The 16,924-nt window shown below is 39.8% G+C and overlaps 1 protein-coding gene across 1 annotated transcript; it reads right to left on the bottom strand.

Annotated features, from left to right (window-relative positions):
- Positions 1–8,253: 8,253 nt before the first annotated feature.
- On the bottom strand, positions 8,254–15,148 carry vgll2a (vestigial-like family member 2a; the record flags this gene model as incomplete). Its single annotated transcript, XM_079214782.1, has 4 exons — positions 8,254–8,717; positions 10,773–11,270; positions 13,220–13,466; positions 15,071–15,148. The coding sequence occupies 4 exons, from the start codon at positions 15,146–15,148 to the stop codon at positions 8,668–8,670; spliced, it is 873 nt and encodes a 290-aa protein (XP_079070908.1). The 3' UTR covers positions 8,254–8,667.
- Between the last annotated feature and the right edge of the window lie 1,776 nt (positions 15,149–16,924).

Raw genomic sequence — 16,924 nt, 5'->3', positions numbered from 1 at the left:
GCTGGTGGCTTGAGCCCAGCTGGTTAGGCAATAAGTTAAATATGGAATGATCATTGCATTAAAGTACAGCTTTGCAGTATCTATGGTGAGATTGTTTCTTGTGTACTTGAAATTAAACAAATGAAATCTGACAGCTTTTGCCACGTTTTTTACCTGCTTCTTAAAAGAAAGGTTTTAATCGAGGTAAATACCTAGGTATTTATATTCAGGCACTATCTGGAGCCTCTCACCAGAGACATAGACATCCGGCTCAGGTGAGTTACATGCCGTCTTTGTGAAAAACATACAGACCAACTTTTTCACGTTTAGGTGTAAACAGGACTCTGAGAGCCATTTAGACACATTGACTATTGTATCGGTGAGTTTAAGTGCAGTCCGTTCTTTGCTTTTTGCGTGAACATAAATCACTGTGTCATCAGCATACATTTGAATATCACATCCCTTACAAACACTGGGGAGGTCATTTATATACAAGTTGAATAATAATGGTCCCAAAATCAAACCCTGAGGGACACCCACTTCATATCCTTGCGTTGGCGATACAGTCTCACCCACTCTAACACACTGGGTTCTTCCCTCAAGGTAGGACTTCATCAGCGCCACATCCTGGGCGGGAAGAATAAAAAACAAGAAAACGCAAAAATATTTTGTCTCAGAACTATTCACACTGGCAGCGATGTGAATTAAAAACAGTTGCTAAGCTTTTTCAATAAAAAGGTTCAAATAGATTTGCGCAATAAGTAAATTCTAGGCCCATTTAGAATAAAATAGACCATAAACCAGGGTGTGTCAAAAAAGCAGACACTGCTCGGTTACTTTTTAGACCTCAGTAATGACACTGACACACACACACACACCACACACACACACACACACACACACACACACACACACACACAGAGAGAGTCACTTTGCTGGCCTGCCAATCCGCTCAGCTGTTCTTTGTTCACGGCCCTCACCACCCAATAGTTTATCATTTCTCCTCTGAGTTTCCGGCGGTGTCGTCCACGTCAGCCCTCGTGGATTGTCCCGATGGGAGTCCGAGTTTGTCCACTGTTCCTCCCCTCGCACCACACCAAGTCCTGATTTTCTCTACCTTCCCACTCCTCTTCCAAGCAGCGTACTTATCAATCTCGGTCCAATCTGGCGCCTTTCCTGTGATTGTGTGATGGCCTCAGCTGTGTTTGGGGAGGGTCTTTTTTTTTACGATCGCCAAAAGCCAAGAGTTCGATGGCCAAAAAGCCAAAATCAAGACTTCAAAACTGCAGTCAACAAACCAATGGGTGACAGCACTATGACCATGTCCACTTCTTACAGTCTATACAGTGTGCTGTCTTGGTTCTTACTATGGAGCCTCCCTGTTGTTGTACTACAGTGTGTCTGTACTAATCAATGTGAAAGGTTGATACCTTTATTCTTGAAAAAGAAGCTAAGAAAAAGTCCTCTTTTTTGCTGCGTAATACTTCCGTTCTGTGTGAAAGTATATTTATGACTAAAATAAAAGTTTGAAAAAATATTATCTTGATGAGTGAAGTAATTGTAAGAAAAAACATCAGGCTTCATATTTATTAGCATGATTCAATGTCTTCTTTGTATGAGCGCTGATTCACCAGAAGAAGAAAAAAACAGTGCACTTTAACTATTGAGGTATAACAGTTTATTTCAGGAACAATTCACCAAAATACACTGATGAATCACTGGGCTCGTTCGAGATGAGCCAGTTCTGCGCAGAATCGATCGGCGGCGATCGGCGCGCAATGCATGCCGGTTAGATTTGTGTCCGACTTGGTCCCGACTTGCTCTGACGTCATGCACACGTGGTCAACGATACTCTCACGAGACCAAGCCGGCTGTCGATTTCAGAGTCAGTCGCCGCAGTTGCTCTCAGACGACTGCTTGGCCCAGTGCATGATGGGAAACGCCTGGCTCTCGCCACATCAGAGAGCTGATTGGCTCTTAGATCTGACAGCAAACACCACGTGTTGTAGAAAATTCTTTTTTTATGTGTAGTTGTAATACTTAACCCTTGATTATTGACTATTCGTCTCATGTTTAATCTAAAAACACATCTTGTGTGGTTGATAATACAAAATCGTATTTTCATAACACATATCGAAACCAGTAGTAATGTATTTCACAGGCAGACATAAAAATACCAAAGAATGCAGCTACACAGTAATTTCTACATAAATATATATATTTATAAACATATAATAAATCCAAACGTGATCTGTAAACTACAAGTAAACAAAAGTTCGGAACTAAAAGGAAGTACTTTTTTCCGTGACTTCCTGTGTATACTTTGAAGGCAGCCGACAACTGTCCGACTTGATTGCAGTTTTTTGTCAACGCCTCCTGCTGCGGCCGCCTGCTCTCGTCTGGATTGCAGGCGAGGCGCAGGTTTAACGAACGAGCCTATTGCATTGTCCCCTCTCTGTGCTTTGATTAAAAGTGCAGCTCTTGTCCTTCACTTCAGGCTTGCATTTCCCACGATTAGCACAGCTCCATACCTTCCTTTTCTGCCGGAGAGCTGCATTAACTCTCACGTCTTTGTGAGAAGAAAAAAAGAAATGTAATCTTTAAAAGAGAAAAGAAAGACTAGAAAAAGCTAGTAGTGAGTATTGACAGCAGCAGAGAGAAACAGCACCTCTCCACCCTTCTCTTGTCCGTCATCACTCAAGTCAGAATTCGATATTAATCCACAGCTGTCTCGCTCTTAGCTGAAACAAATTCAAACACACGCCTTCAGCTTCTGAGAAACAGAACACATGGCTGAAATTGACGGTCTTTTGTTTGACTGTATCTCAAACAAAAAAACTCTTATCGCCTTCTTTCCTCAGTTTCTATTTATCTTTCTATTATTAAAATGAATTTGAATCAGATTGAGTGTGATTAGCTTTCCATAAAGTCTTGAAAACATTTTTTTCACAAAGGAGGAATGATTTCAGCAAGCAAAAACCTGTGTCTGTGTTAATGTGGGCATGAGAAGCACAGGTGAAACTCATTTTGATAACGATGTCTCGGTGGAATCAAGTGTCCGATTAAGCCGCGATAGTGTGAGAGCAATTACAATGCCATGACCCTGGAGGTAGCTCACCTAAATGGTTAAATGTGATCCATTACACCTGTGCCTTTCCTATTTGTCTGCTGTGAAAAGGGTCTCTTGCCCTTGGTCTAGTGATCAAAAAGCATGGCTTTAGGTAAAACATGCTTTTTCACTATTTATTTATTTTTTTTTTTTGCATTTTTTTTGGCATCTTCGCTTTGTGCTGTGAGGGCTCTGATCCTCTCAAAAGAAAGACAACTATCAAAATCCAACCACCACCACATTTTCTCTGTCCATCAGAATTGTGCACTGATGTTTTGAACAGGGTTGTATTACTGTGCCTCTTTTCAATGATTCGACACAATACATGTGACACTAATCTGGGGAAAACATACACATATATTTCCTGTGTTTAAAAGCATTTTCACCAAGTACAGGAGTCCAAAGTAGTATTAATACTCAAGTAAAGCAAAATACTGCAACTATGTGCATTTAAAAAAAAAAGAGGATCAGCTGTACGAGCTTCAAGCCAAAGTCTTCACAAAGCATCTGATTCCAGTTGTCAAAGTCAAAGTCAGTTTAATTGTCACTTCCTCCATTTGTGCAAACATACAGAAGACCTGAAATTATGTTTCTCTACTGTCTGACATAAAGTGGATAGTGCAAAACAGTTAAAAAAGTAAAAAATAGACAACATATAAACATAGTGCAAAAACATATAAGCATAGTGCAAAAAACAGTTAAAAAAAAGTAAAAACAGTTAAAAAAAAGAAAGTAAAAGATAGACAACATATAAACAACATAAATTAGGAAACTATATGAGTACCTTCTGCTTACTTATAGGCAACTGAAAGAGTTATTGCAGCGAGGGACAATATCAGTGTTTCCATTCCCTTGTCAAGCTAATTTTGAGCAAACCTATGAATTATTGCAAAAAAAATCAATGCAAAGTAACCATGCTTCCATCAACCGGGTTGGAGCGAATAAACTAGGCTTCAGTGTAGCAGAAACAGTAAACCGTCATGTGCGTTCAATGACAGAATTATCCAACAGAGGTGTTTTCAAATCTGTTTTTGCAATTGAGGAAGTTTATTGAATTTTGCTGTTCCCATAAAGCTTTACTAATGCGATACTTCAAAGTATGCATAAAAAAACACGAATGGAAACATGACTAATGTTTACAAATGTGGCACCAGAAACAGCAAAAGATTTGATTTGTGAAGTGCCACAGATTGAATCAGCATACAAGGAAAGGATCTATTTACCGCTGCAAAGATATTAATTTTTTACATTTTTTGTTATAACCCACACAATATTTGAAGTATGTTTTTTTAACAAGCAGCGTTAATGTCAGCGACATAACCAGACTGCATTTACATAAGGAAAATGATTAAGAAGGACCACAAGGGTGAAAACTGATCTAGATCTAGACGGAAAAAGAAAAAGTAGATGACCAATCACTCAAAGCCGAAGTGTCATGACGTCAAACACTGATAAAAAAAAATCCTCTGCCAAATACAGGTCATGTGGATGGTGTGCTCGAGATCAGGAGAAACTATAGTTTCACAAATACTAGTGACCTCTAATAGTAACGTGATGGCTTTTATGCAAAGGGTCATAATGTATTATGAATCTGACTCTTGAACTTGAGGATCTTATATGTTACATATATTCAATACAAAATCCATCGAAAAGCAATTGTTTGTTTTTTTGTCAAGGAGAACCATTTAATGAGATTTTGGGCAAACACTTATTTCGAAATTTTCTTTTAGTTGTGATAACGTAAAATGCAACATTATTGTCAGACTACTGTGCCACGCGAGCTCTGGTCTGCTCCTCGAGCAATTTAGAGTTCGGTGTTGTTGATCAAGGACACTTCCACATTCAATTCAATTCACAGCCCAACATCACAAATACAAGTTTGCCTCGGAGGGCTTTACACATGCGGACAGAAATTTCCAGGACCTCAAACAACAACCTTCAAAATAATGGACAACGGCCCAAACCTGAGCAACACTACTTTAAGAAAATGTAAACAACTGTGCATGCGGCAATCCTCACAGTCAGTGGTGGAATGACACGTAGTACATTTATTTAGGCGCTTTTATTCAAGTATCAAAAGGTGCGAAACTACAGGAAAACGTCTCACCTGTCCGCTTTGCTTGTTTCCCGCTGCTCATTCGTCCTGGCATGCCATGTTTCTTGCTGTTTTTCTTCTCTTGAAGGATCCTCCAAAGGAAAGAGGCCAAATAAGGTTAAAAGATTCAGGTATGACCATAACTTGAGGTTCATTGCAGGAGCATTGTGATATGGTATGTTAGTGTATCTGTCAATGTGATCATAATAATTGTTAATGCTGAGGTGGCGTGTTCTTTTTAGGTCTAAAGAAGAGCCAGACATTATCCAGCTGTCTGTCTGTGTGTATCTCCTTCCTAAATCAAGAACGATCTACTTTACACTTGGTGGGTGTATTGTTGAGAACACAAGGGAGTGCCATGTTGAATTTGGTGCAATTTGGACATGCAACACATTCAATATGAATGAACTTAGAAAGAACTAGCGGTTGTGCTCTGTGCAGCAGCGGGGGTGGGGCTGTGGGGCTGCAGACTAAGTCGTGCACGTTGTCCGCAGCAGGTCCTCGCAGGCTTTGGCTCATCGACTGCAGCTCACTCTTTCTGCTATGTACTGGACACACTAACCTTATAAGCAAACCTTTCTTCACTTCCCGAGAGCCAACCATCGATGACAGCAGCACTTCCGGGGGCCAAGCATTCGACTTGCTGCTAACGGGCACGTACTTTGAAAAGGGCACTGCAGTAGTGACTCAAAGGACTTCAACTCCACAAGCATCAGAAAGTGGAGAGAAAATTGGTCCATGCACTGATGGATGGCGTGCTTCAATACTGTCGCAAGGAGAGGCAGACACTGGATGTCGCAACCAGAAAAATAACCACCAAATGATGGCAGATATGCTGATTTGTCAGGTGTCAATTTGGTAATTCAGTCTGTAAATGGTTGCCTAATTAAATGTGTTCTACTGTGATGTACATTTCTTGATCCAGTGATATAATTGAGTGATATAAAAATAGTGTCGGTACTCTTTTTCATTTGTAATGAAGTGGATTCAGGTACAAATCCACTTTTAATCAAAATAAACGTCATAGCTTGCCTTGGAGTCCAATTACAGAATTCTGCCTTTCATCAGTTGAAGCAGAACCAGTGTCATTGGAAAGATCTTAAGAACCTACAACTCAATCACATCTCACAAAAGGAAGCCGTTGAGGAGATGTTGTGTTATGAAAACTGTTTAAGGAAGTCCTTGATCCAGCTCTTAAGTGCAGTTATATAAATGATATTCTAGGATAAGCTGCTAGTGAACGCTGCAAACTGAGTAGCTTTCATGGTTCTTGTTATAACAGCAGCTGGATCTCCGTAATCTGGACTGTCAAAAACTGTTGAGAGCTGCCAATGCTGCCGATGCTGAGGATGTAATCAGTTTAGTTATATTCTATTAAGTCATCTTGTTTTATGTCTTATGACATTAATATTCGCTTGTGTTTGAAGCACTATGCAGGAACATATGAATAGATTGATCTATTCAGTCTTTAAACATAAACAAATCTAAAAAATATAATCAAAATAATAATCTTTCTGGTATTAAGTGTTAAAGCGAAATATCGAAGTTTGGAATTAAAACAAATTAAAAAAAGTCTAACCATATTCCAAATAGTGTACCGATGCACCTTTACTGACAGGATAATGGTATCTTCATAGAACAATGTTTAAAGTCAATATAATCAGTTTGGGTTTAAACGCATTGAAATTATAATCAAAACAAAACAAATACGCAAATAATGTCCACACTGTGACATTAGCGAGTGACGTTAAAATAGGAGAAATAAAATGCTAAAACCTCTCATCGAAGTGGAACTGGTCCATTGTTTGGGTAATTTCAGAGAAAAACCTTAAAAAAAGAAACAAATCTGCCTGGCAACAGGAGTCGGTCATCAAAACTATAGCAGGAAATGCTTTGTTTTTTTATTATTCTAGCTTTAGTGGCCCTCACAAAGTACAAAAAAAAATCACGGCCCACACTACCTCATGAAGACGTGTGCGTGTGTATGTGTGCGTATGTGTGTGCATGTGCGTGTGTGTTCTCTGAGTTGAAGAGCAGTTGTCGTTGACAGCTGCATGGGAGCAGGGAGAGAGTCAAATGGCTTCAAATAGCCGTCGTTCTCCTCATTCATCAGAGGACCTCTCCCCTCTTTCTCTCTCTCTGCAGCCACTAGTTTGAGGTTTACATTTTGTTTGTTGACACAGTCAGCGTGATGTTTCAGGTGGGATGACGGTCGCCCAGTTAGCATTATTCTCAATCAAAATATCCCTCCTCATTGTGTCTGTGGTCGGTTAGAGGCTGTGTTTACCCAACTGAGCCCATCAGACAGTTGATGACACCCTACATGGACACAGGAAATAGTGGTTCTTCTGCTGCTGCAGGGGTTTTCATGTGCCCTTTAAAAAGGTCCAGCCACATAGAAAGTTGTTAACACCTGAGATTATCTCTTTTCACAGACAATGGTGCTCATCTCTTCTGTGACTCAAGGATACGACCAAAATAAGCAGGTTTTACCATTTCGCAGTGAGCGTGCATACAGTTTTAATAATATTTAAATAGGGGCTGAAACCGATCGTCATTTATCTATTAATCAATTCATTATTTTTCCAATGGCTTGATTGATAGTTTAGTGTCTTGTTAAAAAAAAAAAAAAAGAGGGCAAATCATCAAAATCATAACCCCAAAGTGACATCTTTAAATTGCTTCTTTTGTATGAACATCAGTGCAGTATTCAATATACAGAAGCAGCAAATCTGCACATTTCAGAGCAGCAAATGTTTTGTATCTCTTAATTTAAATTATTAACTGACGATCAAAATGATGAATTATTAGTTAAATAAACAGTATCTGTATGCTCTACTTTACGGTATATGTAAATGTGTACACTGGGAACTTGTGTACATTGCATTACAGGACAATAGTCTACATCAATAAGTTTGTATGCATCCCCTTTATCTCTCCTTATGCTCAGAGTCTGTACACAGCATGTCATTGGGACACGGCTAAAGTTGTTTGCAGCTGTTATTTGAAACACTTTGTGAAATCATTACTTAAATATCTTTCGTTATCAGTCAAAACTGTTTAATTTAACTTTTACAGTGCCACAAAATACTGAGTGTTTTTCAGTTGACATTGAACCAATACTCCATGTAAACCAAAGTGTTTGGCCTCCAGCCTTCGCAGTCTGCCAAATTCTTGCTGTGCGGCCTCCTCAACACCAACACGGCCTTTCCTCCAGCCACAACACTCCCAGTGTCTGTTGCCCAGTTGTCCCAGTGAGGCAAGTCCTGCCAAGTCTTCAAGCGCTTGTCTTTGGAGTTTGACAACACATGTTTCTGTCTGTCTGTCCCCAGACTTTTTTCCAGTTTAGGAATGTTGTCCCTGCCTGTGAGAGAAGCACAAAGAGTCTTGTCTTTGTCCACATCCGTCAAGATCAGATTCTCTGTCTCTCCTACTCGAGGCCACTTTTGTTTCCCCGCTGGTTTTATATCCATACTGTCGGCATTCAGCTCAACAGGGCTGCGCTGCTGCTGCACAGGCCTCCGTAACACCGAGCTGCAAGTAGACCAGAAGCAGTTACAGCACAAAACTGCCGGGGCACTGATTTTCAGTCTCTCTGTCAGTCATCCCATCACATCAGCAGAGCAACAGCAGGAGCGGAGGAAAGAGGCGAAAGCTGAAGTAGGAGTGAAGTGGGGGGAAGAGTCTCAGTGGTCTCTAAAACCAATACAAATCCTTGCTCTTATCTTGTGCCTGCAGACCTGAGAGAGGAGGAAAGAAAAGGAGGAAAATAAAAGGCAGTGGAGGGAAAGAAAAGGCAAGAAAGGGGAGATTAGAACAAGAAGAGCAAATGTCTTGTTGATAAAAGCTGGAGGATTTGCCCGAGGCGGAGAGGGGATGAAAGCAAGACGGCAAAAGAAAAGGAAGTTTACAGCTGGTGTTAAAGTGCTGATTGACAGTCGGTTTGTTGGTTCAAACCACTTGTGGTAAATTGATCTGAGGGAGGGCAGGAGGGGGAGGGGGCGGGATCTTCATTTAAATCTGTTTTTCATGCTTTCAAGTTGCTTACTGCTGCTTTCATTGAAACACTTTAGCAATATTAACACGTTCTCTGAATGCTGTGCGTTTAACAGACAGGTGTTGGCCCAAAGGAGCAGGACATTTTCAGTGCGTCGATGCGGATCAGTGAAAATGCATCAAAATGTGACCGCTATCAATGATGACAGGTGTCAGCTTGACTTCAATTTCGCTATTTTCTAAATCTTTAGGCTGCTTTCAATGGTGGTTTCCACATCTGTTTAAGATAAAATGGCCGCACACTAAGCTCCAATCATTTAAATGGTTCTCCTGAGAACGTACAAATGTATAAACGTTGGTTATATCGTTAGAGTTAGCTATGCTGTCATTTAATTGCCAGCAGATTTTGGGTGCGCAGTCACCAAACAACTCTTTCGGTTTCACTTCTGTGTGATTTGTAACCAATGTTGTGCAAGTTCACACCTCACGAGAAAGTGAAATTCACACAGAATAGAGTTCACGCTCCTAATTGAACATTTTTCATTTTGAACTATAAGCTTCCAAAAAGGAACTAGTTCACATTTATTTGTTCGTTTTTTAAATTTTTTGACTTAGCGTATGCTATGGCGTGTAAAACCTCATGCACATAAAAACCAGGCGTGTGCACGTGAACATTATTCGGGGCAAAAAAAGCATTGCATTGCGAGGAAGAATTTCTGCTCGCCGTGCACAAATGTGGTCATGTGAGCAATGAGGCTTTGATGAGAGAGAGCTTGTCGAGTTGACTTTTGAGAATTTGCAGTAAAGGAATAGATGCTCCTTTGAATGCTGCAGCTGAGCCGTAATTCCTCAGGCGTCGTGTAAAAAAAACACGTTAACTCAACATTGCTTACGTTCACTTACATCAGTTGTCGATGGATACGTTCAGTTAACCGTTCAACAAAAACACGAGCACATTCATGTTGTTCTTTTTAAGCCCAAGAAACTGCTACATATCTCAAAATTAATGTCCATCAATATTTAATAAATATTATGTGTTGTGGTTGTTCCCAATAACATCAACAGCAGTTCTTGTGAATAAGAATTGATCGATATTTTAACTTTGAAAATATCTGGCATGTTGCAAACGATGATGCCAAACATATCCATGAAATGTTGATTGACAACATATTTAATTTCTTGTGAAAAGATCCAATCTTGCAATATAATGACTGCTTGTAGTGAGTGATGCATTGTTAAAGAGTTATGTTAGGCACTATCAGCAGCTAGTTGGGGAAAGAGACCTCAGTGACTTGATTCATGAGACACAACATTTAACCACAACCAAAGTAACCCCACTCTCTGGTCTTAGTCCCACACTGTGTACATTCAGCATCTACCATGAGAGTGTTGACGTTTGACGATACAACATAATAACAAAAACTATTTAGTACTATACAAATTAAATTGTAATAAACTTGTAGTAGACAAGGTTGGCTGAGCCGAGCTAATAGCACTTCACTTTTTACTCCCCATTAAGTTATTCTTTATCTGAAAAAGATGCGTCCTGCACTTGGATGTTCTACTACGCTTGTCATAAAGCGATGCCAATACCTGTGTCCATATTGAGTCCGATCTCCGCTCCAGCTCCGGTGAAGGCGCCGCTCCAGGCCGAGCCGGTTCCAGACTCGCCCTTCCCTCCCAGGTCACAGGGCGACGCGCTGGGCCCCGGTACCGAGCTGCCGGACCCCAGGCGGTGATGAGGCCTCACCGATGGCACCAGCAGAGAGCTGTACCGCGGGTCGAACGCTGTGCCGTACATCTCGTGAACCCCCGCCCGTGGGTATGCTGAGCCCTGGCTGCCTATAGAGCCTCCTAGTGAGTACGGATGGTGGTGGTGATGGTGGTGGTGATGGGACGGGTGCCAGGAGTCGGGGCTGGGCTGGTGGAGGTGGCTGTGCAAGGAGGCGGAGGCGTACGGGTCCCCAGGGAACGGGAGCTCTGAGTGGGGAGCCGACAGAGCGCTGCCCAATGCGGAGGAGACTGACGGCTGGTAGGAGCTGTTCCAGAAAGACGGAGGGAAACTTCTCTGGCTCATCGGGAATGATCCATCTATGAGGAGAGAAATCCACACAGATACGTTATAAAGGAAGCTTGTTTACTGAGGCTGAAGCTTCATTCTTTCCCTCAAAAAATGACAAGAAATTCTTTCAGGCACCTAATGTGGCTGGCCACAATACCTCATTTTAAACGGTTCCTCTTTAAATGTGTCTTTTGGTGTGAACTGACAAAAAAGATGGAAACAATTTTGATAATTGACTCATTTTCAAAGCAACAATGTGAGTGACACTTAAATGTGAGTATTTTCTGCTTTTCTCTTATTGTTATATATCATTTTAAATGTATTATCTTTGGTATTTGGACTGTTGGTGGAATAAATGTGTTGAAGAACATAAGGAATACATTTTGATAATGAAACTAACCATGAGCGACAGCCCTAGAAAAATACAACACAACTTTGAGATTGTATTTTTAGAAATACAGAGATGTTGAGTTGGGAGAGAGCATCCATATTGTATATCCCCATGCAGAGTAATACTAATACTTGGATGGCTTGGAAAAAGTGCTTACATATTAAAGTGTATAAACTCCACTCCTCATCAATAAATTATTGACACTGATAACCACTGAAAACCGTTCTGCTCTTTTTTTTTGCATTTTTGTTTCTTGTTGGATTTGCTAGATTACACAAAGCTGCTGAAGTTGAGGAATGATCCTGAAAGATGAAATAAAGAGCAATGTGGGTGTTAACTAAGAGAATGAGTATACACAAATATTCAATTTCAAAATATTGAAAATACAACAACTATAAAGACATAAATCTGTATGAGTTATTATCCCCCCTTTCTATTTTGAACATGGTGATGTCATTTTATTTCAGCATCCTGTTACTAGAGCTGACGAGATCAGTAATAAGAGAATCACAAGTTTACGAGACGTGCGACAGAACAAAGTGTGTGACAGAAGCACCGACACTTCAAGGAATATAAAGTCCCGCGAAATACGTCGTGAAATGAAATTGTTAAAATTCTTATTACATGTAACTAAACACATGCAGCGCTCCAAATGAAGAAAAATATAATGAACTAAATATGAAGTAATTAAAAGCCAAATCCAACCCCTGTCAAGGTATTTCATTGCATTTCTCCCTCAGCCTTTCTGTACTTTAAAGAAGATAATCGTCCTTACAGCGACAGACAACACTGTTGGTTTCTCAACAAATTGTTATAATGTAGTTGCTCTGTGTTATTTTCACCATCTCACTATTTGATTTAACTTTATGATCGACTTCAACACAAAGTCACAGCAGAAGGAAGCTGCCGCTTAAGTAACAGCCAGTATAATAAACAAAAGCTAAGGCAGCTGTTATATTTATATTTATAATATATATTCAGCCAATGCCATCTAACACTATGAAAATAGTTTAATTAATCGCATGCTTGTTTATGGGTCACCCTTAACCTCAACTCAATCCAATTTTGATTAGACACAAAATAAAATACAGTTTTATACAGAATTCTGCTTTCAATATTCTATATATATTTTTTAAAGGGCAAATTAAAACACAGAATAGCAAAGCAAAACTGGAACTATACAGCTTCAAATCAAACGTTCAGCAGCCATCAAAAATGACTGCATCACTGGAAAAAGTTTCTTTACATGACAGTATTTAATCAGATGTTACTGATAACCAATGAGAGTAAAAGATAAAGTTACTGAATCCTGGGAAATGATAACAGTTTTTAATAGCCTCAGTAACACAATATAAAGTCCGGAAAAAAAACACAAGAGCAGAAACCACAATGACATACATCCACAGCACAAACATGAAAGCATTTCATGAACTTCACTGGGGAAATTGAATGTTCCAATGATGGTCAAAATGGTATTTCAGTGGCTTTTTCCATGCTGACAGACACACACTGAGGGACAACACTGACACACATTTGGACACACACACACACACACACACACACACACACACACACACACACACACACCTCTTACGGCCTTGTGGCTGCTGGAGGCAGGGTACACAGTTGTGTGGCTGAGGGCTCGGCTGAAGTGCTCGTCCACTACGGCGCTGATGTCTCCCTGGAAGTAAGTGAAGAGGACGCAACGGGAGTTCAGGTACTCGGCTCCCGGCGGAAGCTCCTTGTCCTCCACTTTGATGGCCGGGGGCCCCGCGGGGCCGAGCCGGCTGCCGCTGTCCTGGGGGTCTTGCATTTTGGTATATAATGCCAGTTTCTGAGAAGGACATGCAGATGTATATACGTGTCATCATGAAAGTGTGTTTATCTCATAGATTTTTTTTTTGCACGGTTTATAGATACAATAAAGACTTTAAACAAAATGTTATTTGACCTCTGAGTCTCACAGAAATGTGTTTTATTTTATTTTCGGACACAACAGGTGTATAGTTAAATCAATCTAAACTCGTTGTGTACAAATTGACACAAAATATGAAACATTTATGTGTTAACAAATGGCTGTTATTTAAAATGAAAATACTTTTATGTTGATATTGATAGCTTTCATTGAGGGCTACTTCTATCAAATTAAATTGCTGTACACTGCTATCATTTTCACATATAATGACTTCTCACCTCATTACTTCTGCACACATTGACTTAAAAAAACTCACTTCTCTTCTCCTTTAAATGTTTTACTTACTTTTATAATAAATACAAAAACATAAGGTCCAGATTATGGTGCAAAAACATACAGCATATGCATAAAAAATACTTTAATTTACAGTAAGACATGGAACTTTAACGTGTTTTTAAATAATAATATTAACAACAAATGAATAATATAAACCATACTAAATAAGGGATCATACAAATCCTGCTAAAAGACACTGAAATAGATATTTTAAAACTTTGTAAACTGGCTGATCCAGAGTCAGTTTGGGTGACAGACAAAGTGAGTATTGGCACTATGTGAAATATGCCTGCATGTTGACTGAGAAGTTTTAAGAGAGTGGAAAAAGCTCCTTTAACCGGGCTGGAAAGGCCTCACAGATACCTGCCTCCTTCAGACTGTTCACTGGCGCATGCATGAAGTCTGCTTACGGACCAAAATCTCACATGAGAAAAGGAAATTAATGCTGTAGGTCCATTAATCATTTTTATTTGTCGACTAATGCGACACTTGTGGTGTAAAAATAGTATCAACATGCACAACGTGATGACATATTATTGGTTTTAATCCTAAATTATGGGGTAAACTCATTCAACATCGTAACATAAGGATGGGAATAAGATTTAAAGCAAAAATGATGCTGTTTGCAATGTATTGTCCATTACAGTTATTTCTGTAAAACCTCTGCGAAACTCTGTAAAACTTGTCAGGGAACTACATGACGCCTGAAAGCCGTCGGTTTCGCCTTGAGTACAACTCATCTGCGTTTGATAAAATAAATATATATTAGTTTCTTTACTTTCTTCTTTTGACCTACACAAATCTGACTAAAGAAAAAGAGCAAATAACCGGTGCACGCTCGCGTGAAGTACAAGACTCCAAAATGAAATAAATGAACAGGTGACCCAAAAGAAAGTTTTATAATCGCTTCAAATGTAACGCTGGATCCTTTCTGCAAGTAACATTTAGTTTTTTGGAGACATAAAGGATATTAAATATTGTTTAGAACTTTAATGATTATGTTTTATAAATGTTATTCTAATGGCTGAATGGCCAACCGTGTCCTGTTTTGCATGGAACCACGTTTTAATTGACGGATTTAAAACACTAAATATGTTAAAGTTTCCTTTACATGATAACACACACAAAGTCCTCAGTGCAGCAATAAGTAGAGCCCGAGCTCTTTAAGAACTGTTTATGATCCATACCTGGTGGTGATAGGGGCTGTAGGAGGAGAAATAGGGCTGAGGACCAAACACTTTGTACATCACATCCAGGCAGCTCATGGCGAAGAAATCACGGCGAAGAAGCACGCTTCATTGAGAGAGCAGGTCTGTTCGGACGGAGAGGAAACGGTAATCCCGGCGGCGCAGGGAGGACACAGCGGGCAGTGGAGAGAGAGAGAGCGAGAGAGAGCGAGAGAGAGAGAGAGAGAGCGAGAGAGAGAGAGAGGTAGAGGGTCTGTGCTGCGCTGCTCTGCACTCTTTACGCACCGGACTGAGGCCGGGCGCGCAGAGGAGACCCTCCAGCAGCCTGGCGCCTCCCTCCCGACAATCAGAGGCCAGAGCTCCACCTCTGCCTTAATGGGCTTTTAATTACGGGAGGCCAATGTGTAGCATATAGAAAGCTGTTTTAACTCAAATATATACTGAAAGAAAGGTTCGTAGCCTAAAAACGATTTGAATAATGTTGCATTTTCTTTTTTTTTGTGCCAATGTTCACATTTCACATTTCCTGTATGTTTGATTGTGCACCCTGACACAGCTATTATCAGTTGATACATTTATTTGAGTTGTTGTTCATGTTACTGTTGACTTCTCCATTGACTCACTGAAGCATGCAAGCGTAATCTACACCATGGAGGTTCACTCTTGACCTTGCAAACAGTTGTGTGGCAAAACGATCACTCAGAGGTCCACCAGATTACCAGGGTTTTAACTTCCTCTGCTGTGGATTATTTTGCCACACAAGCTTTATACATATGCCAATTAATAAACACCTGAATTCAAACCTTCATTCATTTTATTAATATCGTATTCCCTTTCAAGGTCATTACTTGGAGAGAGAAAACATACTCTACTGGCCTCCAGTACATGACAGGTGCAAACAGGCACTGGGGAGGAAACGCATCAGAGCTTTATTTTGAAAGTTGTGAATTTATACTGATGCATGATGGGGTTAAATGGAGGCTGTTCAAAAATGGTGACATGTAGTCCCGCATGCTAATCAGCAACACCAACCATCATGTGTTTTTTAAAAAAAATATATTAAATTGGATGTTATTGCACTCTTTATTAAATAAACATAGTGTTACAATATGTTAATAAAAACATGGCCGTCTGCTCCAGAAGAGGACCCGCTCCGTAAGTAGATGAACGTCTAAGGTAACGGAAATGATTTTCAGGTGATTATACGCTAGTAAACATACTGATTAAAATTATATTCAATTTCTACCAATAGATCCTGATAATTACACACACGTCCTGCTCTGAATGTCAAATACATAACCTTTAACAGTAGCTCACAAGATTAACATTTGGTTTCTCAATGGTTTCTCATTGTGAGTCTGCATAACTGTTGATAATGACAGAGATATTTTTTAATTCCTTTCATTTTCCATAATTACAAATCAACCCAATTTCCAGTTATAACATAAATTAGAGACAAAGACAAATCCTCATATAACTGACATCAGTTTGATTTATTTGTGTTCACAGCTGAACATCAAAAAGTGATCAGTGAGCATGATAAGCAGTATGTTTATGGACTACATGTTCATGCTTTTCTTTCAACTGATTCAAAATGAGGATAATTATATTTCCTGTATTATTCATTGTGGCAGACATTCAGAAAATGCAATGTTTCTCACACAGTTCAGAATCTACACTATGCGACTTTGATTTAAATTTACAGTGAAATTCTAACAGTAACCTACTGTATTGTGCTAATACAGCATAATGCTGTAAAAGCAATGCATTCTGGGAGGTATTTCGCTTGCTTCCATGATCCTACGGTCGAGTGTTTCTTTTCACAGTAATTTACTGCGTACCGCTGAGAATCAT

The sequence above is a fragment of the Taurulus bubalis genome (assembly GCF_910589615.1).
Source record: "Taurulus bubalis genome assembly, chromosome: 3".
NCBI classification, from domain to species: Eukaryota; Metazoa; Chordata; class Actinopteri; order Perciformes; family Cottidae; genus Taurulus; species Taurulus bubalis.
This window is presented reverse-complemented; position numbering and strand designations above follow the sequence as displayed.